This window comes from Oratosquilla oratoria, chromosome 12 (genome assembly GCF_046742065.1).
Source record: "Oratosquilla oratoria isolate Oo_2021 chromosome 12, ASM4674206v1, whole genome shotgun sequence".
Lineage (NCBI taxonomy): Eukaryota > Metazoa > Arthropoda > Malacostraca > Stomatopoda > Squillidae > Oratosquilla > Oratosquilla oratoria.
This window is the reverse complement of record NC_134788.1, coordinates 30,688,563-30,716,194: the sequence shown is the minus strand read 5'-3', so window position 1 is coordinate 30,716,194 and position 27,632 is coordinate 30,688,563. Positions and strand designations below refer to the sequence as shown.

Sequence of the window (27,632 nt, the reverse complement as noted above, 5' to 3'; positions counted from 1 at the left end):
ACAGTGTGGATGCCATTTTTGTCACTGCTCTTTGAATTCTTTCTAATTTTCTTATGTTCTTTTTTGTGCTTGGTGCCCACATTGATACAGCATATTCTAATTTCGGTCTTATCAGTGTAACAATTATTTTTTTTAACCATCTCCTCATCTATGTAATTGAAGGCCACTTTCATTGATCTTAATAAGTTGTAACTCTCTCCAAATAATTTTTTTTACGTTTGTCAGGTGTCAAGTCACTTGAGATGATTACTCCTAGGTCCCTCTCTGAGTTTATTTTTTTGACTTCTTTGTTTCCAATCTTATATTGTCCCGAAACTCTATTTCTACCTTTTCCAAATTCCATTATGCTACATATTTTGATGTTGAAGTTCATCTTATATCTCCAGCTCCATTCCTATATCTTATCCAGGTCATCTTGCAGCAGTCTGCAATCTTCTGTTCTTACTCTCTAGAGTAATTTGGCATCATCAACAAAAATGTTCATATAACAATTAACTCCTTCATCCATATCATTTATGTATATGGCAAACATTAAAGGAGCCAAAACAGAGCCTTATGGGATGCCACTTTTCACATCTTCCCATTTCAAATTTTTTGTCTCTAAGTACCACTCTCATTTTTCTCCCAGTTAAGGAATCCATCACCCATTTCAACAGTTTGCCTTGAATTCCTATTTTTTTTTTCAATTTTACTTATTTTTTGTGTCAAATGCTTTCTGCAAATCCAAGAAGGCACAATCTGCCCATCCATCCCTTTCTTGTATTATCTCAATCTCGAGTAAAAGCAGATTAGATTTGTGGTGTTCGATCTTCCACTTCTAAAACCAAATTGTTTGGGGTTTATTATTTTGTTAGCGAGGATTGACGTCATATTTTTCTGGTGTTTGATCAAACATTTTGGTGTTTTATGATTTTTTGTTTTATTTGACCAAATGACAAGACATCTTGTCATCGGAGTTGAATGGGTTGAGGCTATGTTTTGTTTTTGTAGGATGACTGTAGCTAAGGGTTAAAATATGGGAACCACACTCCAGGTTCAGAAAAACAGTGATCATGAAAAAAAGTTATACAACAGATATGCAGCATAAAGAAAGTTTAAGAATTTTCTTGTCTTGATCATTTAACATTGAATATTTCCTTTTCTTTTCAGATGGTAGAAGAAGAAGAAGAACAAAATCAACAAGATATAATGCTATGTATTTTGGTATGAAGAACATGAATAATGGATCCCGTGAGTGTGATATATCTGATGACGAGAGTCGATTTTTGTCTCGAGAAGTTTCTAACTATAACACAGCACTTTCTGAGTCCTATGAGCCTGTCAGGAAACCCAAAAAAGGGAAAATTTATCACTGTTCACTGTGCGATTCTTCGTTCGCTTGGTCCTCGGATTTGAAGAGGCATATACGAACACACACGGGAGAAAAGCCGTACAAGTGCGAAGTCTGTGGGTCTGCCTTTGCTCAGGCTTCGTACCTCCGAGTGCACAACAGGTCGCATACGGGTGAGAAACCGCACAAATGCACCCAATGTGTTGCCGCTTTTCCCCGGGCCTCTCACCTCAAGAGCCACATGCGAACACACACGGGGGAAAAGCCACACACTTGTTCCTTTTGTAATGTGGGGTTCTCGAGTGGAGCAAGCCTCAAGAGACACGTCAGAAAGCATACGGGAGAAAAGCCCTTCAAGTGTTCGTTCTGTGACATAGCATATGCCGATACAAGGTCTCTCAAGCTTCATGTCAAGTCACACACCCTGGGAGAGAACCTCATCAACACAGAATACATCAAAGAAGAACCCATCGACATAGAGAAACATGTGCAGGCAGAGGTATACATCATTACAGAGGAACACATCACAGCAGAGGAACATGTCGAAGTAGATGATAACATCCAGGTAGAGGATAACCTTACAATAATTGAGAACACCCAGTCAAAGGAATACTCCCAGGCAGAAGAGGCACATGAATAAAGTAATCAAAAACTTTCTCTAGGGAGAGTCCCTGGTACTTGTGCATTCCAGTGAACATGTAAATTTAAATTCCTTTAAGTTTACATTTTCCTGAAGCAAAGCGTAAACAGTATGCAGATCATAATGTTGTGAAGAGGCCATGTAAAATTCTCATAGTTGAGATTGTATTAATGTTCTTTGTGGTTCATGTAATCTTTTGAAGTAAATAATGCACAGTAGTAATGTTATAACTTACAAAGAAAGGGTAAAGGGAGAGTTGATATGGAAGTAGTGGCCAGGAAATTACAAGATAAAGTAGAAGTACTTTATTTCTCTCTTTTTTTTCTTCTTTCTTTTAAGCCAATAGTTGAAATGTAAGAAAAATAAAGTGTTTCTTCTTCATCTTGTGTTAATTTCATTTTATTATACTAATATGTTGTCCATGCAGTAGAATGAAGGAGCATAACAAACAGGGAAATTATGACAGTCTTTGTATGCGTGCCACTGTGACCTTCAAATTTCGAATTAACTACTGTATATAGAAACCAATAGATGCCACCTAACATGGCTGCCCCATAAAAATGGGGAGAGACAGTGGCTTTGATTGCAGCCAAGCACCTATTGTTATGAGCTCCTTACCTTTTTATTGTGATCATTATGTAAAAAAAGAAATGTAGAGAATCTAGTGTTGTAGACTGGAGTATGGTAATGTATTTAAAAAACTTTCCTTAGGGTGGAGTAACATTGTATGAAAGTAAAACATTGAGTACAATTTGGTATATCAGTCGGGTAAAGAGTTTGCACCGGGTATAATTGATAGTAGTTGGATTCTATTGAAAGTGATTATTATATGGGTAACCTATGGACAATGGCATGCAGAGGTTTGGTGATAACTGGGGCCAAATCCTTGATTGTATGCCCCAAAGTTTCAAGTATAAAGCCAAGTACTAAGAAATATTATGAGAAAGATATTTTGAATAAACATAGATGAAACATAAACACTTTCTTCAGTTTGAATGTAAACCAACCAAGTATATCCTTTTCCCCCAAATGATCTGATTGAATGCCCCTCCTCATTTGGATGACCAGGGCCACTGTCCCCCCCCCCTCCTCCCTGCACACCACTGCCTATGGACCAACCTCGGCTACAGCTGAATTCCTGGGGGGTTGTAGGTCTACTGCAAGAAAAATCCGAGGCTATGAATTTGATGAATGGGTATAATGGGGCTGACTCCAGTCACTGTATACACTTGTGAAAAAAATTTAGCTTTTGTTAATGGTGTTGAGTAACTTCATTTTTCTGTGGCATAATCTCGGTGAACTTTTCAACTTGATTTCCTCATCGCGTTTGTATTATAATTAAGAAAATATAGAATTCAGAAACATGACTTATTTATTAAGTTATTTGTGTTGATTTTTATGAATCTAATGGGAGAAGGTACCTGTGATCAACTTACTACATGGTGAATGTCTTGATATAGGTGCTATTTGGTAACCACATTATTTGGAAGAGCCACTCATTATGTGAAACCATTTTATATTTTCTTAATGTGATGATATTGTATGAAAAACTATTGTAAAAGCAAAATAAGCATTAAATTAGTCAAAGATAATTTTATTGATGCATAGGAAGGAGTTATTTTGAATTGAATAAATTCCAGGTACCATATTATTTGAATACCTTATTCCTGTAACTAACATTGTAAGTTGTCAGATGGCCAGATGATTTTGTCACCCAGAAGCTGAAGATATGCTGTGTCAGTGCCCCCAGGTTAGTGATCTTAGAAGTGGGGTTGGAGGATCCAAAATTTTTGAGATTTGTTTTACAGTATAGAAAACAATATAATTTTCTATTAACTGAAGACAGAATCTAAGTATGTATTTTCTTTAGATTAAGTGTCATCCCACAAGATGTCATTATTATCACTAACGGGGTCGAACTTCAAAGGACATTCCAGAAAGTACAGTATTATCATCAACATTGTTCAGCCTCCTCATACATGAGCTCACCATCCCAAACCCAAAATATAACAATGACATAACTTTGTAATTACAAGACTACTACTTAAAATGTAAATATACAGAAAAAATGATAAAATGGCTGACAAAAAATATGTATTCTTTGTTATAATGATTGTTGCATTGAATTTCAGTGACCGGAACCCCACAGCCCCACAGTGGTTGATGTCTTTAGATCATCCCATAGATCTCTGGGGAAAACCTTGATCTCTGGCCTGTATTGTATTAGTGCTGGACTCTTTGTGTCATGGGCTAGTAGTAGAATGGGGAGGTGAGCAGTCGTCCATGCCAACTCTCCCTATGTGGAAAAGTGTAAGAAATACAATTTGATAGAGATCATAAGCCTGGACCAAGCGCCAACCCCTGCGCTGTACCTCCAGATGTAAGCGAGGATGTTGATGGATTTGTAAGATGGATGGCAGGGAGATCATTCTCTAATTTCCATCTTTCAGGACCACCAATTGCAGGGATTTCTCATTGGTTCCTCCATGATAACAGATTAAATGTGCTAAGTCTTATGAGTTCTTTTAATTACTGAATTTTCTATCTGTTTCTGGGCCAGATCCAGAAACCAGGTACTGCCCTTTTGTAGCTGCACATCTAACAGGGGTAAGGATGTGCTGAAGAACTAATGATAGAATTTCTGAGCACAGCAACTACAAAACAACTGCTAAGAACACCCAAACATAAACTAGAAAAGTGGCTTATACAAAATAGAAGGAAAGTCTCCCTTCAGAAGTCATTTGTGACTTTGCCAAACCAAGACAGCTGTGAATCAGAGAAATATGTAATAATAATATTGAATGGCAGACTCCTGTCAAACAGGAATGCTGAAATCCTGGGTCTCACTCCTGATACCCACATGTCCTGTAGCCCACACATCAAAGACCTAACAGTAAATGTCAGTAAAAAGATATAAATATATCAAGATGGGGTGGTGAAGTGAACATAGAAAACAGTAGGCGTTTTATTCACATTGACATTTCATCCTTACTAGGTCTTTTCAGGTCCTTTTCTTTTGGTTTTGTAGTTATCTAATTTTCCTTTCAAATCACTGATAGACTATATTTTTGCCCATCTCCAATAATTTGCAATTTTTGGGGGTACAAAATACCCTGTCTGAAGTGTTGGCTGCATGTTAATGTGAAGTAAAGATCAGCTTGGTACCATGCAGCTGACACTTAGAGTCTATATAGGGTGTTCCTATTGATCAGAGCCACACATGATTTTGTCTGTGTCAGAGAAATTATGCTACTTTATTATACTGTGACTGTCCCTCCGTTATACTGTCTCCCTCACTCTTAATACTGTCCTGTACCACTTCTCTGAATATACATTTCCATTTTTGCCAAATCTTGTGGTATGGAAGAAAGAATACTGCCACCAAGTGTTCCCACTTGAGCCATAAAAGGCAACTAAAATGGGACGGAGGATAGGATTAGGCATCCTACTTTCTGTAGCCCTAAAGAGTATATTCTTAAAAAAAGTCAAGGTATAAGAAGATCTGGGAATTTTCCAACTAGAACCCTAAGGTTTGCGTCTTTTAATGTGCATGGGTGTAGTACAAATTAGAGAAAAAGGTAAGAGATAGGCAGTATATGAGAAGATGGATGTGTTGGCATTGAGTATAAGTTGAAACAGAGGGGTGAGTTTGAGTTTTGAAGTATAGTGGGAAGGGTGTTGGGAGTGAAGAGATAGGTAAGCATGTGGTGGAGTATAAGGAGGTTTCTTCAAGGTTAATGTGGATGAAAGTGAAACTGGGGAGATATGGGTCTTTGTACGTGCATATGGGCCTGGTAGTGAGAGGAAAGGAAGGGTTTTGGATAGATTTAAATGAGTGTATAGAGGGTTTAGGGAGAAATGTCAATATAGTGGTATTTGGACATCACAATGCTAGAATAGGAGATGGACCAATAGATGGAATGGTTGGGAAGTGTGGAGTGCCAGAATAAAAATAGTGGAGAGTTTATGTGTTTAGAGAGTTGATAGCACATACAGTGTTTAGAAAGAAAGTGAAGCTAAGTACACATGGGAGAGGGTGGTGGATGGAAGGGTAGATATGGCTTTAATTGACTATATAGTGGCGTCTAGGAGAAGAGTAGGTAGAGTTTTGAATGTACATGTTCTTAGGGGAGAGAGTGGAGGAATATCAGATCATTTTTTGGTGGAAGGTAAGTTGAGAGTTAAGAATATGTGGAAAAAGAGGAAAAGGACAGAAGGTTGGGAAGTGCTTAGAGTAAACTACTTAAATGAAAAGGAAAAGGAGGGGTATAAGAAGAAACTGAGAAAAGAGTGGGAGGAAGGAAGAGGAATGGATGTTTCAAGGAGAGAGTCATAAGGTGCACAAAAAAGGTGTGTGGAACAAGGAGGATGGGAGGAAATAGAAGGGTAGTGAATGGTGGGATGATGAAGCAATAAAGGTTATAGAAGAGAAGCGAACATTCAGACTGATTGAAAAATAGGATGAGATAAAAAAAAAAAAACATAAAAGAGGCAAAAAGGAGAATAGATGTAAAATGAGGGAAGAGTATAACAAAATTTTGAAAGTAATAAAAAGATGTTTTGGAAAAAAATTAAGAGAAGAAGGGGAGGCAAATCAAGTAGAGAAGATAAAAGGTGCAGATGGAGAGATGATAATGGAAGAGTAGACAATAAGAGGAAGATGGGCAGAGTATTTTAGGGAGTTGCTAAATGTGGAGGAGGATAGGGAGGGAAAGGTGGTAGCAGTGGGAGGTGCTAAGAAAATGACAGAGATGGGTGAGGGAAATTGAGGAGAAATAAGAAAAGATGAGGTGAAAGCAGTTATCAAAAAGATGACCCCACCAGGCAAGGTACCTCTGTTAGATTGGTGTCATGCAGTGATGGTGGACTGGTTGTTTGTCTAAAAGAGGGTAGAATCCCAGAGGACTGAAACAGTGCCTGTATAGCTCTGCTTTGCAAGGAAAAAGTGGGACAAATGTGAGTGTAGTAGTTTTCGAGAGATCAGTTTGTCAAGTGTAGTTGGGAAGGCTTATGGGAGGGTTTTGATTGAGAGGATTAGGAGAGGAACAGAGGGAGTAATTGGTGAGGAACAGTGTGGGTTTAGGAAAGGTAGGGGTTGCATGGATCAGATTTTTGTGGTAAGACAGATATGTGAGAAAGCTTTAGCAAAGGGTAAGGATGTTTTTAGGCATTTATGGATTTGGAAAAGGCTTATGACAGGGTAGACAGGAAGGCACTGTGGGAGGTTTTGCAGATATATGGGATAGAAGAAAAGCTGTTAAGAGCAGTCAAGAGTTTTTATGAAAGTAGTAGAGCCTGTGTTAGAATCAGAAATGGAGAGTGAGTGGTTTGAAGTAAAGGACTTCAGGGATGTGTCATGTCACCATGACTGTTCAATGTGTATATGGATGGGTTGGTGCAGGAGGTAAATGTAAGGGTAATGGGCAAGGATTGGAGATGGTTAAAGAAAATGGAGAAAAATGCAAGGTAAGCCAGTTGTTGTTTGCTGACAATGCTGTACTTGTAGCAGGATCAGAGGAGGGATTAAGGAATTTTGTGACAATTTAGGAAGATGTGTGAAAGAAAGTTGATGAATATGAGTAAAAGGTGATGAGATATATATGGGGAGATGATGGCAGCAATTTGGAAGTACTAAAGGAGAGAGGCTGGAGGAAGTGGATAGCTTTAGATACTTGGGGTCACATCTGGCATGAAAAGGAGTGCAAGTGGAGATAGTTTGTAGACTGAGAGAAGCAAGTAAATGCCTTGGGGGAATAAAAAATGTAGTGAGAAATAGACATTTGGGAATGGATGCAAAGAGGGGATTGTGTATTTATTTACCTAGTTGTAATATACGGGAGGGGAGCTATGCTCGTGGTGACCCGTCTTTGTATCTCTCCGCATCAAGTTTTATCTTAAAATCTTGTATAGTGTTAGCACATACTGTTTTGTTGTCTAATTTGTTCCATGTATTTATCGCTCTGTGTGGGAAACTGTTCCTTTTCAAGTTTTTTCTATAACTATCCTTTTTCAATTTTTTTCCGTGTCCTCTTGTTTTACCGTTGTCCCACATTAATAGGTCGTTCCTGTCTAAAACTTCCATTCCTTTCATTATTCTGTAGATAGTTAGCAAATCTCCTCTTTCTCTTCTTTGTTCCAGAGTTGGTAGGTTCAATTTGGATAGTCTTTGCTCATATGTTAGTTCGGCGAGTGTCGGTGCTAGTTTTGTTGTCGCTCTTTGTAATCTTTCTAGTTTCTTAATATTCTTTTTGGTACTGGGTGTCCAAAGTGATGCTGCGTACTCGAGTTTTGGTCTTATTAGTGTAGTATTTTCCTTATCATTTCTTCGTCCATATAGGTAAATGCCACTTTGATTGCTCTCAATAAGTTGTAGGTTTCTCCGAACATCTTGTTTATATGCTTATCTGGTTTCATGTCCTTTCCAATCATCACTCCAAGATCTTTTTCATAGTTTGTTTTATTTATTTTTTCTTCCCCAATTCTGTAATCTTTTGATATTCTATTTTTACTCTTTCCAAATTCCATTATGCTGCATTTCTTAATATTGAATTTTACTTCCCATTTTTGAGTCCAATTCCATATTGTGTCCAGATCTTGTTGCAATGAGTTGCAGTCCTCTTCCGTTTTTACCTTCTTAAGTAATTTTGCATCATCTGCAAAAAAAAATTATATAGCACTCCACTACTTCATTCATGTCATTAACTAATACAGCGAACATGATCGGTGCCAGTACTGATCCTTGCGGGACACCGCTTTTTACTTCTTCCCAGTTGGAGAATTTTTCTCTAATTACAACTCTCATTTTCCTCCCAATCAGAAAGTCTTTCATCCATTCCAATAATTTTCCTCTGATGCCACCTTTTGACTCTATCTTATTTATTAGTTTCCTATGAGGTACCTTATCGAATGCCTTTTGCAGGTCCAAAAAAGCACAGTCTGCCCATCCATCTCTTTCTTCTATTATGTCTATTAATCTTGAGTAAAAGCAAATCAGATTTGTTGTACAGGATCTCCCTTGTCTAAATCCAAATTGATTTGGGTTCAGTATAGATTTTTCTTCCAGGTACTTAACCCACCTGTTTTTGATCACTCTTTCACAAATTTTTGCTATTGTGCTTGTTAGTGAGACCGGTCTGTAGTTAGATAGATTTTCCTTATCACCTCCCTTATAAATTGGTACAATGTTTGCTTTTTTCCAGTCCAATGGTACATTTCCTTCTTTAATTGATGATTTAATTATATCATATATTTTGTCAGTTAATTCTTCCATGCATTCTTTCAGTATCCAGTTTGCTATTCCGTCTGGGCCATGTGATTTTCTGACATCCAGGGTTTTAATTTGATCACTGATTTCTTTTTGTGTTACATTTATTTCTTTCATTGCTGGGGATAATTCTCTCTAACTTCACTGTTAGGAGAGTGTGAAGGGGTGATTGTGCAGACAGCACTGTATCAGGCAGAAACATAAAATATAAGAGAGGAAGAAGAGTTTAAATGTGAGATGAAATGTCTGAGAAGTATGGCAAGGGTTACTAGGCTGGATAGAGTGAGAAATGAGGAGGTGAGGAGGAGAGCGGGTTTGGAAAAGGAGTTGGGAGATATGGTTGGCGAAAGAGTATTGGGATGGTTTGGACACATGGAAAGAACAAGTGTAGAAAGATTAGTAAAAGAAGTGTGGAAGGCAGAGGTGGATGGAGGGAATATAAGGGGACAGCCAAGGATGAGGTGGATGGATGGGGTAAAGGGAATGTTGAGAAAGAGGGGGATGTCTGTTGAGCAAGGAAGGGAGAAGACAGAGGATAGGGGTGAGTGGAGAATGGTTGTGTATGGATGATGCTGTGATGCATGGAAGGGAGTGGGTGTGGGGCATCAGGGAGTGGTTATGTGTGAATGATATTTTGACAAGGCCTGAAGGGATTTATCCCCATCATCTCTTTCTCAGCATGAGGGGATAGAGAGGGGAGTTGTCAATTAAATGAAGCAGCTTTGCTGTAGATGTTCTGTGTGTATTTACCTAGTTGTATTTTGCGAGAGAAGAGCTATGCTCATAGGGACCCACAGTTGTAAATTTCCGCATCCAGTTCTTTCTTAAAGTCGTGTATAGTTTTAGCACGCTGTTTTCTCTTTTAATTTATTCTATGTATCTTATCACTCTATGTGGAAAGCTGTTCTTTTTCAGATCTCTTCTGTAACTATCCTTCTTAAGTTTCTTCTTGTGTCCCCTTGTATTTCTATTGTCCCATTTAAGTAGATCATCCCTGTCAAGGATTTCCTTCCCTTTCATAATTCTATATATGAGGTACTTGGGTTTGTTGTCGACGATCCCATTCCTTCGGCTGCTTCTGGGTTGGTCCTTACATCTCCTCGGAACACTCGCAGCAAGGTCCCTTCCGTTCTAGTGTCCATCCCTTCGTACCTTCTAATACTAGCCCCTCCCCCTAGGGTGAGTCTCTCTCATATTCACATTCGCACCTCCACACACATGCAGTCCTTCCTTGGTACTGTCAACCCATGCCGATCCGCGGGTACTCTCCCTCGGGGGGTACCAATGTTCGTACCCTTTGACCCCCCATCCTCACATTCACACAACACTGTTTTGCTGCATTGCTTCTGAGTGAGGGGAATGGGCAAGATGCAAGGATGACCCGTCATCCAGGAGCCAAGAAAAGAGGGGTGGTAAAAGGGAGTGGAGTGGGTGGGGATGAAATGGGTGGGAGGAGTGGATTTATGCCTTTTGACTTTGGCTACCTCCGTTGTAAGGGGGAAAAACCCTTGGTATATGATGATGACAAACTAATTTCCCACATTTATCTTTTACAGTGTATCAGTATGTTTTGTTTACTTTTTTCTTTTCTTTTTTAACAACTTGCAGTCTCAATCTTCTCCAGTAGTGTAGCTTATCATTCCTTTCTATTATGCCATTTGTTTAAATCAAAAACATTATGGGTATCAGTTTTGACCTTTGTGTGTCTCCACTAGTTCATTACCTCCATACTCACACCATACCCTTAAGTAACATTCAACTCCGATGACAAGATGTCTTGTCATTTGGTCAAATAAAACAAAAAATCATAATAAAACAACAAAATGTTTGATGATCAAACAGCACCAGAAAAATATGACGTCATCAGTCCTCCTCGAGGAGGAGGAGGACTGATGACGTCATATTTTTCTGGTGCTGTTTGATCATCAAACATTTTGTTGTTTTATTATGATTTTTTGTTTTATTTGACCAAATGACAAGACATCTTGTCATCGGAGTTGAATGGGTTAAGTATCAGTCAGGATATCTTTCATCCATTCAGGGAAGCCTTCCTTAAGTTCTCCAATACATTCAAATTCCTCAAAGGCTTCCTCAAAGTCTATATACACACAATCTACATGGCCATTCTTGAATTACATCAACCACCCTTGAAAGCTTAACAGATAGGGTACATACAACCTTTCATTTCCAAAACCAGATTACCGGTAGTTGTCTGTCATGGTATTCATCATGTCCTGGGCCAATTCCCAAAGTGGGTTTTTGTCCTGGGTTCAAACGTACACACAAGTGGTGGTTGGCGAGTGTTGGATTAAGGGACCTCCTAGGTGTATTACAAGGTAAATACACACATTTTGAAAAGGATATTTTAAATGGAGGATGAGGGTACGACCAGAAGTCTGCAAAATTTATTACTTGGTTTGGCAGTGATCCCAACCATCCTGAATTTGTGTCAGCGGCGGCACCAGGAATTTTTAGTTGGGGAGGCTAAGGGGGGGCTGAGCAAATTTTTTGGGGGGGCTAATAGTAATATGATAATACACATATATTATCCTCATTTCAGAAGGGGAGGGGGTTAATGGTTGGGCTAGCACTGATGGCTGACAAATCTTTAGCCCTGGCAATTAAAAATTCCACTTAATGAAATTATTTCAATGAGTGTTTTAAATTTTCAATTTGCTCATTTCAGTTGGGGGGGCTGGCCACTTTTTTAGGGGGGTAAAGCCCCTCCAAGCCCCCCCCTGGCACCGCCACTGATTTGGGTACTTCAAGAGCTATAGCTGTCATCAGTTCAAAGGCAGGTATATGATATAGATGTCAAATTACATGTTTCCACCACTTTATTCACACATACTGGAACTCGATCAAAAACATAATTAATTTTTTTTAGAATATAAAATTCACTCACAATTTTTAACACAGTTCATATTCACACCTGGTATGGGCTTAAAATTTAGTTAATCATATGTTATCTTCTGTCAGATAATAAATCTGCACTTTGTCAACATAAATTGATATATATTTTTTTTAACTAGAAGTAGAGGTAATTTATTTCTAAATAACTATTTTGATAGCATAGCAAGTGTTTCTGATCAGTCACCAGTTTTGTATTATTACTATTTTATTAATAAAAAATTCATTATTCTTATATATATATTTTTTACCACAATGGAATATGACTCACCACTACACACATATGAAACTTGGGGCACCAAGTAATTGTGAGTAACCATACAGAAAAAAGTTGGTCATTGAGAAAATACATTATGATGTTAGCCGTGGTCAAGATTTAAAAAAGGTAACAATTCCACAACAATTAGTTACCATCATTTTATATAATTACCTAAAAAAATTCTCCAGTTACCAGTATTTGCAAAAATAATTACCTGTAACCCATGCACCATTTTGTCCACATGTAGCTACACATCTTGTATAATCAAAGGTCATCTTATAAGCTATATGCTAAAGTGTTTTCATCCGTTCATGAATTTGTACTCAATACCTTGAGGGGAACTTTTCACATTATATATACATGACGATATGATTACATCATAGAAATATATTTTTCTAACATTTGCATTTAACATTAACCTTTGCATTTATCAGATACTACAAGCATCAATAACACTATCAGGGCAAACCAACTCGGCAGTGATACTTTATTAAATTCTGGCTTTCTAGGATTTCCAGTTTTCACCAAGCTCTCTTACTCTCTCCTGCAATTTAGTTGCAGATCAGTCCTGTATACTAGTTCTCCATATGAGACATATACTGTGAGGTCCTGTGCACTGGTTGTATGGGAGCTTAATACTGAGTATGTTCATACTATGGAACTGGCATTAGGCTCGATAAAGGACACTGATAACTTATATTGTACAGATAGAGCAATTGTCCTGAACTAGGAGAATGAAAACAGTTTGGGGAACAGAAATGCTCTTCCTGAAACAAATGGAAAATATTTCCCTGAAATTATACCTAAAGATTCCTGCCACTTTAAACACGACCTTGCACATGGTTTTGGATAAAGAATATGAAGTGTTTCACTATGTTTTCTCTTTTGATTTTACATATCTCCCCACATATTTCAAAGGAATATGTACAACTTAAATTATTATCTAATTAAGTGTTGCATTTATTTATTCATAAAGTTCAGACAGAAGTATCAACAATTACTATATCTTATTTCTAAACCAAATCTTTTCATCTGATCACAGACCACATTTTCACCAAACATCTTATATGTCCCTAGAAGTGGCACTGCCTTCCTGTATATTCTGGGACAATGCCACTCATTGCTCTGCAATCTGATTGTTTTGTTCTTGTTTTTCTGCTGTAGTGCAGCCTTGCCTCTGTTTTGCCATTAGTCGGTTCCTGATGGTTTGGAGAGCACATGGTATATTAAGTTGCTTCTGGATTTCAACTGCACTGGAGAAAGGGTTAGCTTCTACGGCAGCTGCTATGGCCTCATCCTGTTGAGATGTTGTACAGCGGGGACGGCCCATCCTGGGCTGGTCCACCGTAGTGCCAGTGGTTTTATAGCGTTTTATCCAGTTTGCCACTGTGGGTTTAGTTACACCTGTACGGCGGGCCACCTCAGCATTTGTGAGACCAAAGTGGTGGAGAGCAATAATTGCACCTCGTGTTTCCAAGGAAGTTTCATTGTTGTTTTTGCCTTGCATGGTGTCTGACTGCTTGTTTTCATCTGACATATTACTGATACCTGCAACAATATGACCAATTAAATTTTGTATACTACTCACAATGAAATGAAGAGAATATGATAATAATAAGAGCAAAGAAAGGAATAGGAGAAATGGACAAAGAAGATCTGTTCATTTGGGATGAAAGAACAAAAGCTCACAAAAAATTAAAGATGTTAGGAAACACACCTTTCCACATAAATGTATCGACTTGTAGAATCCACCAGAAGAAACAATCCAGTCCAACAACATCAATGAATTTATGGCAAAGTTTGATAAGTCCAAATAAAGACCTGAGACCCAATGAGCATGGCTTCAACCCTATACAGGTCCTCAAATTATGGAGTTCAATTCCTACATCATGAATCAATTTTTGGATGTAGGTTGGAATACGCCTAAGTAAGCATCTACACTATGTCACTCACTTATGCTATTGTACAGTAAGGTCATAATCTAGGACATAAAAACATAACTACCTGTAAAAAAAATGCATAAAGGACATACAGTAAATAGAAAATGAAATACAGGGAGTGAGTTACCTTTCTGTTGGTTTTCTTCACTACGTTTAGGAATTGGCAAATCATATTCATCCTCTGTGGTTCCATTCTCTTCATAGTATTTTATCCACTTCACTACTGTAGGTTTAGTCATACCAGTCCACCGAGCCACTTCGCCATTACTAAGACCTTCATAATGAAGAGCAATAATTGCACCTCGTGTTTCCTTTGAGATTTCGCCATCAGCATTTTTACCTTCCTTATGATGAGGGTGCTTGAATGATAGGGCCTTCAGACCTGTGAACACCAAAATTAATCAATCCCTGTTCCAAGTCTTGTTGGACTCCTGTGGTCTCCAGGAAACTGGCCACAGTCACTTGCTCAGCTCATGTGTCACTCAATTAACCCATTCAACTCCGATGACAAGATGTCTTGTCATTTGGTCAAATAAAACAAAAAATCATAATAAAACAACAAAATGTTTGATGATCGAACAGCACCAGAAAAATATGACGTCATCAGTCCTCCTCCTCCTCGAGGAGGAGGAGGACTGATGACGTCATATTTTTCTGGTGCTGTTTGATCATCAAACATTTTGTTGTTTTATTATGATTTTTTGTTTTATTTGACCAAATGACAAGACATCTTGTCATCGGAGTTGAATGGGTTAAGTGCTATTTTGTTGCTGTCAAACAGAAGTGAATGTAGGTCAGTGTAGTATAAAGTGCTCTGTAACCTCTGTATGGTGGTTGCATCTGGGTGAACGAGTGAGGCTGATTCTGTGTTGATACTGTTTTAATACAGGATGGTGACCTAAATGCAGTATGTCAGTGCAATTCAGATCTGTCTTGGGTGTTATTTCTGTTTAGTTGATTTCTAGAGGAGTTTGGTAATGTATAGTACTAGGTGGTCTATTGTGGAGTATTCATTTTGTGATCTAAGAGTGTATGCATTTTTGTATGTACTGATAATAAAAAAAGTAGCAAAATTCTATATTCCCTATATGGAATATTGACAAATTTTTTTATTCAATACAGTACTACCTCTCATTAACGGACTAAAAGGGGGGGTAACGGTGTCCGTTAATGTGAATAAACCGTTGATTTGGAGTGGTTTTTGGGTGGCATAGTGATTGCATGCACTAAACATCAGCGCCAAAAACACAGCGAAAACACAGCAAACACAGCTAATTAACATCCGTTAATGAGAGATCTCACTGTACTTAAGGAAGTTCATTGATAACAATGATGGATACCTCATTGTGTTGGTCCTACAAGATGGTCCTTTCCCTATTGCCCATTTCCAAAACCTGTCAACACCTTCACTTCCATCTGAAGGTGCAGTTCCATGGGTCGTTTGGCCTTCCCACTAGGCCCGAGATCTACCAACTTCAACACTCTTTCATCCTTTCACATACAGGGAACTGATAACTAGACGGCTCCTCTCCTACTACATTTAACTGATACAGAAATGGTCCCATATTAACACACAACAGTGCAAAGTCTCTCCTCAGTGATCTATGGGAGTGTCTGAGGACCAGTGTGAACCACTGTGAAGCTAGAGGTTTCCAGTCAGTAAAACTTGTCTTTATTAATGACACTCCTATGGACCAGAGCAATGGAGGTTTCTCTTATAATTGGAGATTCAAATGTAATAATATTAATGATTTTTAACTTCTCCTTTCAGTAACCCTCCTTAACCACCTCAGTACGATGATATTATGAGGAGCGAGTGGGTACGTGAGGATGCTGGCGTCAGCATCTTGAATACATATATATATTTTTTGTAGTTGTACATGAATTACCCCTGGATTCTGTGAACTGGTTTGATCACATTTTCTGTGTTTATCATTACTCAGAGTAAAAGAGAATGAGTACTACAGCGGTGACTTTATATTTTATAATGTGAGTAGTGTGATGAATCATACGTATGGCAGCCAATGCTGCACGTGAGAGTATGAGTCATACTGGAGTGGTTAAACCTGCCCCATACAACCCTATGACTCCATCTTTTCTTCTTCCTTGACATCTTGCGGGTTAAGTTAATGATCTCCCATCAATTTACGCTCTTTCCTCAATTTTTCACATAAAAGAGAGAGAACAACTAGTGACTGCTCTCTACTCTTTCCATCAACATCCAGTGACATAGAAACAAGTACACCAATACTACATAATAACAGTTAATCTTTTTTTCCAGAGATCTATGTCAGGACCTGAGGACCGTTGCCGACTACTGTGTGGGCCAGACTGTGATGAGGCCACCACCCAGCAGCCCTTCTAAGCTACCAGAAGAGACTGGATGACTGCATCATGGACAAATGCCCAGGATGTAACACTTCACCTCATACTATTCAACACATCATGGAAGACTGCATTATACACAATCATGCACACAAACAGTACAACATACACTCCATAAAGGGTTTGTGGGAAAACCCCATTTCAACCATGGCATTCTTTGGGGAGACAGGACTGCTCGGACAGACAGTCTAGGGAACAACAACAACAACAACAACTAAGTGGGCTGTGGGGTTCCAGTTAGTGAAACACATGGCAACAATTATTATTACTAGTAGTATACTTACTTTGTGGTACACAAGAATTTTTTCTACGTTTCCATATAGTGGTTGGTACAAAACTTCCATCAGGAAGCTCATCTGGACTGTCATCACTATAATCAAGGGTGACCAATTCTGCCTCTCGGAGCTTTTTGTAAGGAGGTTCTGTGGTAAAATGTTGTGAATCTATGGGGTAATGGGTTCCAAGAACTTCAATATCATCAGAATCGGAATCAGTGATTAGAATTTCATGTTCATCATCGGACTCTTCATATTCATCATCATCACTATAATCTTCATCTGACTCAGTGGAATTAACAGGTACTAGTGCCTCTTCTCTCTTGTCCTTTCTTGTGTATAAGTTTCTAGGGTCCACAATACCTGTAAAAATAATATCAACTGGAATTTATCACCAAAAGTTTTTGTCCAGCTGCTGAACATATATGTGGCCCATACTCTTATCAATTTATATAAAGAAAATAACAAGAGATTTATAAACAGCTGATGAATATAAGAGTTACATTTCACTAATGAGGCAATGAAAATTAAGAATAATGATACAACCAATGGCTATTTCCCCCTTACATGGGAGGTAGCCAAAAAAACAAAGGCACAAAATCCACTCCCACCAATTCCATCCCCACATACTCCCCTCCCATTCACCCCTTACCTTCCTCTTATCTTCACCAATAATAATAATAATAATGATGATAATAATAATAACGATAATACAATAATGTTAACAATGATGATAATAATAATAGTAATAAAAATATATACATATATCGAGGGCTCTTTCCCCCTTACCATCACAAATCAGGTTTTCAAATTATTATTATCATTATTATTGTTACTATTATTATTATTACTGCCTAGATTTTTTTAGGAATGTACCCCTTTGGGTTACAGAGAGTAGGATGCCTAGTTCTATCCTGTCAACTTTTACGACTCAAGTGGGAACACTTGGTGGCAGTATTCTTTTTCCCCTATCACAGGGTTTAGCAAAATTTGGAATGTATTTTCAGAGAAGTGGTATAGGACAGTATTAACCCATTAATCTCCGATGACAAGATTCCTTGTCATTTGGTCAAATAAAACAAAAAATCATAAAACACCAAAATGTTTGATCAAACACCAGAAAAATATGACGTCAGTCCTCGCTTCGCGAAGCGAGGACTGACGTCATATTTTTCTGGTGTTTGATCAAACATTTTGGTGTTTTATGATTTTTTGTTTTATTTGACCAAATGACAAGAATCTTGTCATCGGAATTTAATGGGTTAACCCCTTCAATACGAAGACGCCTACATAGGTGTCATGAGGAGCAAGTGGGTACGCGAGGATGCCGATGTTGGCGTCTTGATTATATATGTTGTAGTTGTACCTGCATGACCCCCATACTCTGTAAACTGGCTTCATCATATTTTCTATGGTTATCAAAATTCACGGGTGAAAGAGAACGAGGAATACAGCAGTAACTTTATTTTTCATGATGCGAGAATTATGACGCAACATCACACGTCTGGCAGCTAATGCTACCCAGAAGATTTTGTCCTGTATTGAAGGGGTTAAGAGTTGGAGGGACAGTCACAAAAGTAGCAACATTTTCTGAATAGACATTTCCTCTAGTACAGAGAAAATGATGTGTGGCTCTGGTCCATAGGGTTGTTCCATATAGTCTCTAAAGTATCAGCCACATGCTACAGATTTTTACCTCACAATAACATGCAGCCGATACCCCAGATGGGGAAGCCACGAAAATATGAAGGGAGGGAGGGAGGGGTGGTGAATGGGAGTGGAGTGTGTGGGGATGAAATGGATGGGAGTGGATTTGATGCCTTTTGACTTTGGCTACCTCCCTTGTCAGGGGGAAAAAGCCCTTGGTGTATGTTTGTATTATTATTAAATAATGATAATAATAATAATCCTTAAGCCTGATTTTTCCCAGGCTGGAATATAGAGGAGTGATGTGGTCACCACAAATACAAAAGGATGTATGACAATAACAAAGAATACAAGATGTTACTGAGCCTTAATGACAAGACACATGAGGAAGGACGGGGGAAACTGGGACTTCCCACATTAGAAAAGCAGAGAGGCAACATAATAAAGTTCAGATAAAAATAAAGGACATTGGAGAAAAGAATGGAAAATGACCTACTAGTATGGGAAAATTAACAAGAAGTCATGTACATATAAAAGAAAAAAAAAATTGCTTACAAGATGTTAGAAAGCATAATTTTCTACACATATGTTTAGATCTATGGAACAAATTGGATGAAAATTGAATCTAGGCCAACAACATATTATACAAAGTTTGATAATTGGTGACATAACCCCATGATTACAGCTCAAACCCTGTATAGCTACATAAATATCTTATTTGGATCAAATGCAGTAGCATAAAACAGTTATTCCGCAAATGGACCTGACAACATTGCATTAACCCATTCAACTCCGATGACAAGATGTCTTGTCATTTGGTCAAATAAAACAAAAAATCATAATAAAACAACAAAATGTTTGATGATCAAACAGCACCAGAAAAATATGACGTCATCAGTCCTCCTCGAGGAGGAGGAGGACTGATGACGTCATATTTTTCTGGTGCTGTTTGATCATCAAACATTTTGTTGTTTTATTATGATTTTTTGTTTTATTTGACCAAATGACAAGACATCTTGTCATCGGAGTTGAATGGGTTAACAATAATGATAATTAATAATAGACTGATTACACTGGTCTGCATGGCTTTCCAGGTCTAACATAGAATACCTGATTTAATGCCAGTGTTTTGCCCTGAATCCAAAAATCATGCTTTTTACCTAATCAGATTAAGATTTTAAGGTAGAAGCACATACCAAAAATTCCTATCTACTTGTGGGTGAATGAAACGCATAATAGCAAATTTTTTACTGATTTATTCACAGGTTTTAACAGAATATTTCTACTTGATAGCAAGAGGAGTAGATAGAATACACAAAAAATAATTCATGGATGAATGGTCTCTTCAGGGACTTCTGTTTGTACTGAGCAGACAGCACATGCCTCTTCAGGCACCAGCAGTAGTCAGCCAGAAAATTAGCATCCCATTGTCCTTGATAGAATTTTTCCATCAACCAGATATCTTCATGAAAGTCTTCACCTTGTTCTTCACTGGACTCCACAATTCTCAGAAAAATAGTCCAGATAGGACCAAAGGAAGTGCATTTTTTCTGACATGTGTGCACCAAGTTGGCAGAAATTCTCCATTAACTTGTCAACACTCTTCTAGTAATGAGGACTTCTATGGTTGTCAAGGAAGTTTGCAATGACTGACTTACGGGACAGCAGCAGGCAGAGAGTTCAGCAGGATTCACAGCTTCATCAAAACTAGCATCACTGATAAGCTCCCTTAAGTTTCTACATGCTCACTCATGGAAACTTCTCATGGAGGAAAGCAAATCCTCCACCTTCCCTGTCCAATGTCTTTACAAAGTTCTTCATTAGAGCAAGCTTGATGTGTAGAGGTGGAAGCAATATCTTGCACAGCTCAACCAAAGGGTGGAACAAAATGTGTGACCCAGATTCTAATACTTGTCTTGATAGCCACTCTTGTCTGACATAATGCTGGTCATCAGCTTGGCTGTCCCACAACCACAGAATGCATGGGTATTTTGAGTATCTACCTTTAAGTTCAAGGACAAGCCCAACAACTGTGAGATCTCCACAGATCAACCATTTGTGTTCCTTGAAGTTGAGAACAGATAACAGACAGTCCATGCTGTTGTGGGTTTCTTTCATTTCAACTGAATGTCCAACAGGAATCGATGAAAACTTATTTCCATTATTCAGAAGAACTGCCTTAAGACTTGTGTTAGATGAGTCAATGAAAATTCTCCATTCCATGGCATCATATTTCAGACCCAATGATTTCATCAGGTCAGCAATATTGTTGCAGTAGACCAGTGAAGTAGCTTCTTCAAACATGAAGAATTTTCTAAATTCCTTCTCATGGTTGCAACACTAATACAATGTTGTCCCTGGTGCCAGAAGACATGAACCCAATAGCTGAGCAGATTCCATGGAAAGGTTCAGGTCTCATGTCAGATAATTGAGTTCAGCCTGTGTCAACACCACTGGTCCATCGTCCTCTTTTGACTTGTTGGCACCAAACTCAATTGTATCTGTCGTTTCACTAGAATCAGGATCAGAACTAGATCCCATGGTGACATCAGGCTCAGGAACATGAAGATTGGGGCCATGAGGGACTGGTTTTATGGAAGAAGGAACATCAGGGTATTGAACATGGTACTTGTTCTTGTGATTGATGCCTTTTAGATTTGTCATGCAGAAGTAGCAGCTGGTGATGTGATCTTTCCCTTCCCTCCACACCATTGGGACACCAAATGGCATACTCTTCCTTTTCTTATTCCTCCAATCCCATAAGTTTTCCACACAAGTTTTACAGCAGATATGAGGAGCGAATGCCTTATCCTGGTCTCCTAATTTGACTCCAAAGTAAGCATGATATGCCTTCTTCACAACATCTGTGGTTTTTGCTTGATACTTTGGAAGAGCAACATGTCCACAGATGTAGCAAAACCTATTAGAATGGTTCTTGCACTTAGGATCCATTGTAACGAAATTCAAACCTGAAAAGATCAAAGAAATGTATTAATAAAGGTTACCCATGACCAAGTGTAGCTGTAAGAGGCTGGTAGAGAGATGGTAGAAAGTGGAGAAGATGGTGAGGGTTTCATTTTTGTGAGTTGGATGTTTGGTAAACAACAGTTCATAAGCGAGCAGTTGTATAAGTTTGCATGGAGTAATAAAAATGGCCAGGGGCCTGATACCCATTGATGACATGTATATGATTTGCTGACATGTAACCTAAGTAAGTTATGCAGAGATTCAAGATTGCTTAACCACTTCCATACGGTGACGCCTACGTAGGCGGCATGAGGAGCAAATGGGTACTCGATGTTGCCGACGTCACCATCTTGATTATATTTATTGTAGTCGTACCTACGTAATTTTCATTCTCTCTAAACTGGCTTCATCAGTTTTCTATGGTTATCAAAATACACGGGTGAAAGAGAACGAACGATTGAGCACTGACTTTATTTTTTATAATGCGATTATTATGATGCAACATCACACGTCGGGCAGCTAATGCTGCCAGATGTGCGATGTGCCCCGTAGTGAAGAGGTTAAGTAAACAATATTGCATATAGACTTGTAACAAATAATCTGATTGGAGAAAGGGTGGAGAAAATTTAATTGGTTCACAATTGTAAGATTATGCCTTTAGGGGAGGATCTTAAATATAAAGTAAAAGATCATTGGACTAAAGAAATCATGACGTCACTGCAGAACCTACCTGGGATATAACAATGCGTGTTCACAGGGGATTCCAAAATTGTACCTGGAGAAGGATGCAGTGTAACCAATATCCAAAAAAAGAAAATCTACAAACATTTAATTCCGCGTTTGTCTTAAGTATAATATAAATTGAAAAAAGGAATACTTGTGGACACAGGGCCTACCGATTAAAAATCTATAGATACAGAAAAATAAGTGGGTGAAAGTGAAGAAAGGGAAAATGATTAAAGGCAGTGGTGAAAAATTTAAGAGACACATGAAATGAAAGTAAGCGCTTGAAAATGGGGGCTTAAAGTAGCATAAAATCCTTGGATGATAGCACATGCTTTTTTGTGTTATCCTTGGCAATTGCAATTATAATTTCAAACTATGTGTTCATGTCATTATCTACACTTCACGTATATTGATTCTTTGCCAAATAAATTTATTATTATTATTATTATCATATAAAGAAAATGTCATAATAGAAAATTGAGCATATCTTAAAAACCAGATCTGACCAGAAAAAAATTATATATATATATACATATATATATATATATATATATATATATATATATATATATACATATATATATATATATATATATATATATATATATATATTTATAATTCAACATGCAAAAATTATTGTAAATCAGTTGGAAAACCTTTAACCTTTGAAAAAATAAATAAATAAACACAGGCCAGTGTTATGATATACCTTTTAAAATTTGGGGGAAAATAAATCTTTATAGATGAATCAAATGAGTATTAAATATATAACATACACTGCTGTCCTTGAATGAGGTTTGGATGACCACTGGCAGGTTGAAGACGGAGAAGGCAGTGAGAGTCTATGGCATTAGCAGGTAGCTGCTTTGGTGTGGGAAGTATGCCAGAGCCAGAGGTCTCTGTAGGGTGTCTGTGGCCATAAGGCAGACTGGTATCATCACTGAAAGTTGAAGGTGTGGTCTCATCACCACAGTCTGGAAGAAAAATATCAAAGACATTACATATACCAAAGACTTTTTCCCCCCTTACAAAAAAGGTAGCCAAAACACAATGGCATAAAATCCACTCCCACCCATTCCATCCCCATCCACCCCCTCCCTCCCTCTTATCTTGGCTCCTTCTGGATGACGTGTCATTCCTGCATTTCCTAAGGGTCATCGTGACACAATGGTATGGCTTTTGTCCCACAATAAGCAAGCCGCTCAGGCAAGGGAATAAACCCCAGTGGGAGAGTTTAATTCCATATGTCATAATGGCACAAAGACTTAAATAACTACAATAAATATAAAGATATGGTCAATGCTAATATTTATTCTTTTTTTTCTCAGTAATATGCAGTGAAATTATCCTCAGGGAATACTGCACTGAATACTTGTAGATGTGTTGTCATATATGTGGTAAAGAAGAGATTTAGGAGAGTAACAAACAACAGTGGTTGAAGCAACCCAGGGAAAAATTCCATCACCAAAATAGCAATGCAATATCATCTCTCTGATACAATTCTTGTTAAATTGAATAGCCGCTGACGTTGTGACGATCTGTGTAGCTGATCGCTCAAAATTGTGGAAGACCTTTTTTTCCTCATTGTTCAATGTAGAACAGAAGTTTCCGATATTCAGATGAATATCGGAAACATCTGTTCCACATTGAACAATGAGGAAAAAAAAGTCTTCCGCAATTTTGAGTGATCAGCTACACAGATCGTCACAACATCAGCGGCTATTCAATTTAACAAGAATAAAATTTCATTAACAAACACTTCTTCAAAAGTTTGAAACCCACAGTTCCAGAAAAGAGGAAAATGACTAGAAATGAATAATCAAACCAGACACAGATAGCACCCCACTTCTCCAACAAAACTGCAGAAAATAAAGAAGTTTTAAAATAAAGTTTCAAATATCTACCTAAAACACCTTTGCCTATACAGAATAAAGGCCTTACCTGATAACTTCAACTGTTCAAATTTAAATTCACAAAAATAAATAAACGCCTATCCTTACTGGATGAATCATGTTGCAATCTTCCAGAGTAATTCTGTCCAGTGTCTATCTGAGTAAAGTTAAGGTTGTGATTGTGCTCTTCAGGTTCCACTTTGATATTGTATCTTCTCTTTGAAGGATGAAGTTCCAATCCTCTTTCAGAGCAATACTGTCCAGTATCTACAGGAACTGATTCATTTACTTGACCATACCCTTCAGGTTCTTCCTTAATATTAGGTTCTTCCTTTATGTAAACTGTGTTGAAAGTTGAACTACTCCCTTCTGGGTCTAAGGACTCTTCTTGTGCTTCAAATTCTTCCTTAATTCTATCAGCTGGACCTGGCAGAGATCCAGGAGTGATCCCTGCCATGTTGTGGCTATTCTAAATCTAGGTATTTTCCAAGACAGTTGTTAGCAGATGCCACCTGAGGAAAAAGAGTAGAGAGTATTATATTATTAGAGATTAATCCTTTAGGGTAGGAGTACAAACATGTATAAGCATTTCATTCAGCAAAGGAAAATTCTATAAATGAAGAATTAAAGTAACTCTCATAAGTATAATATTGGATACTAAAAGAATGAGAACACTGGTGGACAATAATACAAATTGATTGTATTCTCCTTAGAAGAGGGAAAGGTGCCGCGGGACTGAAAAGTTGCAAATGCAGTAGTAATCGACAAGAGAGGAAGCTCTGAATTATAGACTAATATCCTTAACCAAAATATGTTAATGAATTGTGAAAGACAAATAAATGAAATACTGTACTTAGGGAAGGTAAATACTTAATTTGATTTCAGAAAAGGAAGGTTCTGTGTGCTGAACCTGTCAAGTCTTTATTTGAAAATGTTTAATGTGCTATAAGAATTGATAGTAAAAGAAGTGTTGGGATTGTGTAGAATTGGATGTGAAGGTTTTTGACTAAGTTTCATATAATAGAATAAAATAAAACAATATGAAAGTTGGAGAATGTTAATAGACTTGGACTTATCCTAAAAGGGTAAGTATATTTGAACAATAGTAAAGGATGTGATGTCAGATTGGACTTGAACTTATGTGGAGCATACTGGAATGAATAAAGGACTCCTTGAAAGGATAAGTACATTTGAACAATAGTGAAGGATGAGATGTTATACTGGAGAAAGGTGACAATAAGAGTATCACAAGGATTGGTGCTGGCACCAGTAATGTTAAAGATATACATCAACAACATGATGAATGATAGAGACAGCTGTATCAACTTAATCACTGATGATACAAAAGTGAAGAGGGTTGCAAATTGCTGCAAGGAAATCTTGCTAAGGTCAATGGTATCAGGAGTGGAAGATGAAATTCAACGCAGAATTGCAAAAGTTTGGAAAGGGGCCAAAACAAGAAGAGACCATTGTAGAACTATATAATAGATGAAATAATTGCAACAGCAAGGGAGAAGAGGAACTGGCAGCCTTAATAGGGGATGATCTTTGAAAATAAATTGTACAGATATACGATATAACAAAAGAGGATAAACTAATGAACGTAAAGTGATATTTCATAATAAGGATGAGGATATGATGAAATAGTTAATTGAAAATATGATCCATCTTAGATTGAAAGATGAAAAAAAAAAAAAATACATGACAGCAACTGGAAGCTGGGCTGATAAGACATAATGAGAGATTAGAAAAGTTAATATGAAAGTTTTATTTAGAACAGGGAAAGGAATGGAAAGAGAAAAAAAAAAAAACAGAGGACCTATCGGCATGGGATGAAGGAACATTAAGAAAATATAGCAAAAAAGAATTAGTATATAAGTCAGTGTTTAACTGATGTCTGGAAGAAGTTTCCATATGGATGTGAAACAATAATAATAATAATAATAATAATAATAATAATAATAATAATAATAATAATAATAATAATAATAATGATAATAATAATAACAATGATAACGATAATACTACTACTACTAATAATAATTCAGATAGGACCCATAAATGAATAAACACAATATCTAATAGATGGAAGAAGAAGAAACATAACCCCATGACCTCCAACCTCAAAAACTGGACTATGCACTACTGGTGTAGTAACCACATAGAAAGCGAAAAGAAAAAACTGGGAAAATACAATGAGCAGCAGCCAAGATGGTTTGAAGTCTAAATGACAAGACATAGGAAGAATGACTGAGAAAACTGGGACTTCCTGCACTCGAATGACTCAAGAGATACGAGATGATAAATAATGTTATCAAGATCATACAAAGGTATAGATAAACTGGATTAAGACAATCTGTAGATTTAGGATGAAAGATCAACAAGAGGTCGTAATAAAGAGTTGAAAGAGAAAGTTTATCAGAAAGATGTTATAAAGTGCAGTTTTCCATTTGATGCAGGGATGCATAGAAAAAGTTGGATAAAAATGTAATCCAAACCAATAACATAAATGAATTCAAGGTAAATTTTGATGACTGGAGGCCAAGAAACCCTGTGAATACATCTCCAACCACATATACAACAAATAAACTAGTAAATATATATTGCAATTAGGTGACATTCATGACCCTACCATATAAAAATCTGCAATATAGCCTAGGTTTTGGAGGAAAAAATCCTATGGAAAATTACTGCTATCAAAGCACTTGTACTAATTATTTGAAACTACTGTCTCGTTTCCAAGAAAAAATGTGATATTATAATTTATAAGACTGCAAGCTGTGCTATATGCATTTTCACATTCACTCTCGGCATTTCTTCTACTGCGAAATAAGAATATATTAAAACTGTGAGGGTCATCAAGATTTGGTTAGGATAGGTGTGTTAAAATAGGTCATTAGGAGTCTGGTTACGTCAGATAACCTAATATAGTTCTTTATTGGAATTACACTCTTTGCACACACACATACACAAAGTGAAGTAATTTTACCATTTTCGATTGAATCAACAATAATTCACTACAAATTGTTGTCACTGTTTACGTTACCAGACTGGTTGGTGGAAGGCTTAGAATACTCCTTTTGAACCGAGTCCTTTTTGGTCACTTGTGACATTACTTCCGATGATTTCTTATTTCGAAGGTTTAACAATCGCTAACTATAAAAAACAAATAATGGGGGCCTTAGGCAATGTATATTTTTCTACTAATGATAAAACCCGTAAGTGCAAATGCGAGTATGACGAAAAAACATAGTTTGAATCATTTATTTTTTGTTAATTAAGTAACAACATAAAACATTAAACAGGGTTACTTTTCAAAAATATTGTTTCACTTCCTGAGGTAAGCAGGTTTGGGCTCATAATCAGATGTTTGAGTTTCCAGTACGCCAAAGATTTA

General features: G+C 37.4%; 3 protein-coding genes across 8 annotated transcripts in view; 1 reads left to right on the top strand and 2 right to left on the bottom strand.

Moving 5' to 3' along the window:
* Window positions 1-4,486, top strand: part of LOC143031215 (uncharacterized) — a 33,522-nt gene extending 29,036 nt beyond the window's left edge. For both annotated transcript variants that reach the window (XM_076194784.1, XM_076194785.1), the window contains one exon: window positions 1,150-4,486. In XM_076194784.1, the coding sequence (XP_076050899.1) occupies window positions 1,150-1,970 (821 nt within the window). In that variant the 3' untranslated portion in view covers window positions 1,971-4,486. The remainder of the gene's footprint in view (window positions 1-1,149) is intronic.
* Window positions 4,487-11,256: 6,770 nt separating this feature from the next.
* Window positions 11,257-27,632, bottom strand: LOC143031213 (uncharacterized). 5 transcript variants are annotated; one of them, XM_076194780.1, is made up of 7 exons: window positions 27,547-27,571; window positions 27,282-27,391; window positions 24,344-24,747; window positions 23,120-23,317; window positions 17,013-17,366; window positions 14,471-14,725; window positions 11,259-13,951 (listed from the first exon to the last, which is right to left on the bottom strand). In XM_076194780.1, the coding sequence occupies exons 3-7, from the start codon at window positions 24,690-24,692 to the stop codon at window positions 13,521-13,523; spliced, it is 1,587 nt and encodes a 528-aa protein (XP_076050895.1). In that variant the 5' UTR covers window positions 24,693-24,747; window positions 27,282-27,391; window positions 27,547-27,571; the 3' UTR covers window positions 11,259-13,520. The 5 variants fall into 5 exon arrangements, with proteins under 5 accessions (XP_076050898.1, XP_076050896.1, XP_076050897.1 ...); XM_076194783.1 differs by lacking the exon at window positions 27,282-27,391 and having other exon boundaries at window positions 11,257-13,951; window positions 27,547-27,632; XM_076194781.1 differs by lacking the exon at window positions 27,547-27,571 and having other exon boundaries at window positions 11,257-13,951; window positions 27,225-27,468.
* LOC143030648 (uncharacterized) lies at window positions 21,066-22,767 on the bottom strand. The gene has a single exon (XM_076193822.1). It carries the CDS (start codon window positions 21,600-21,602, stop codon window positions 21,066-21,068), a length of 537 nt encoding a protein of 178 aa, XP_076049937.1. The 5' UTR covers window positions 21,603-22,767.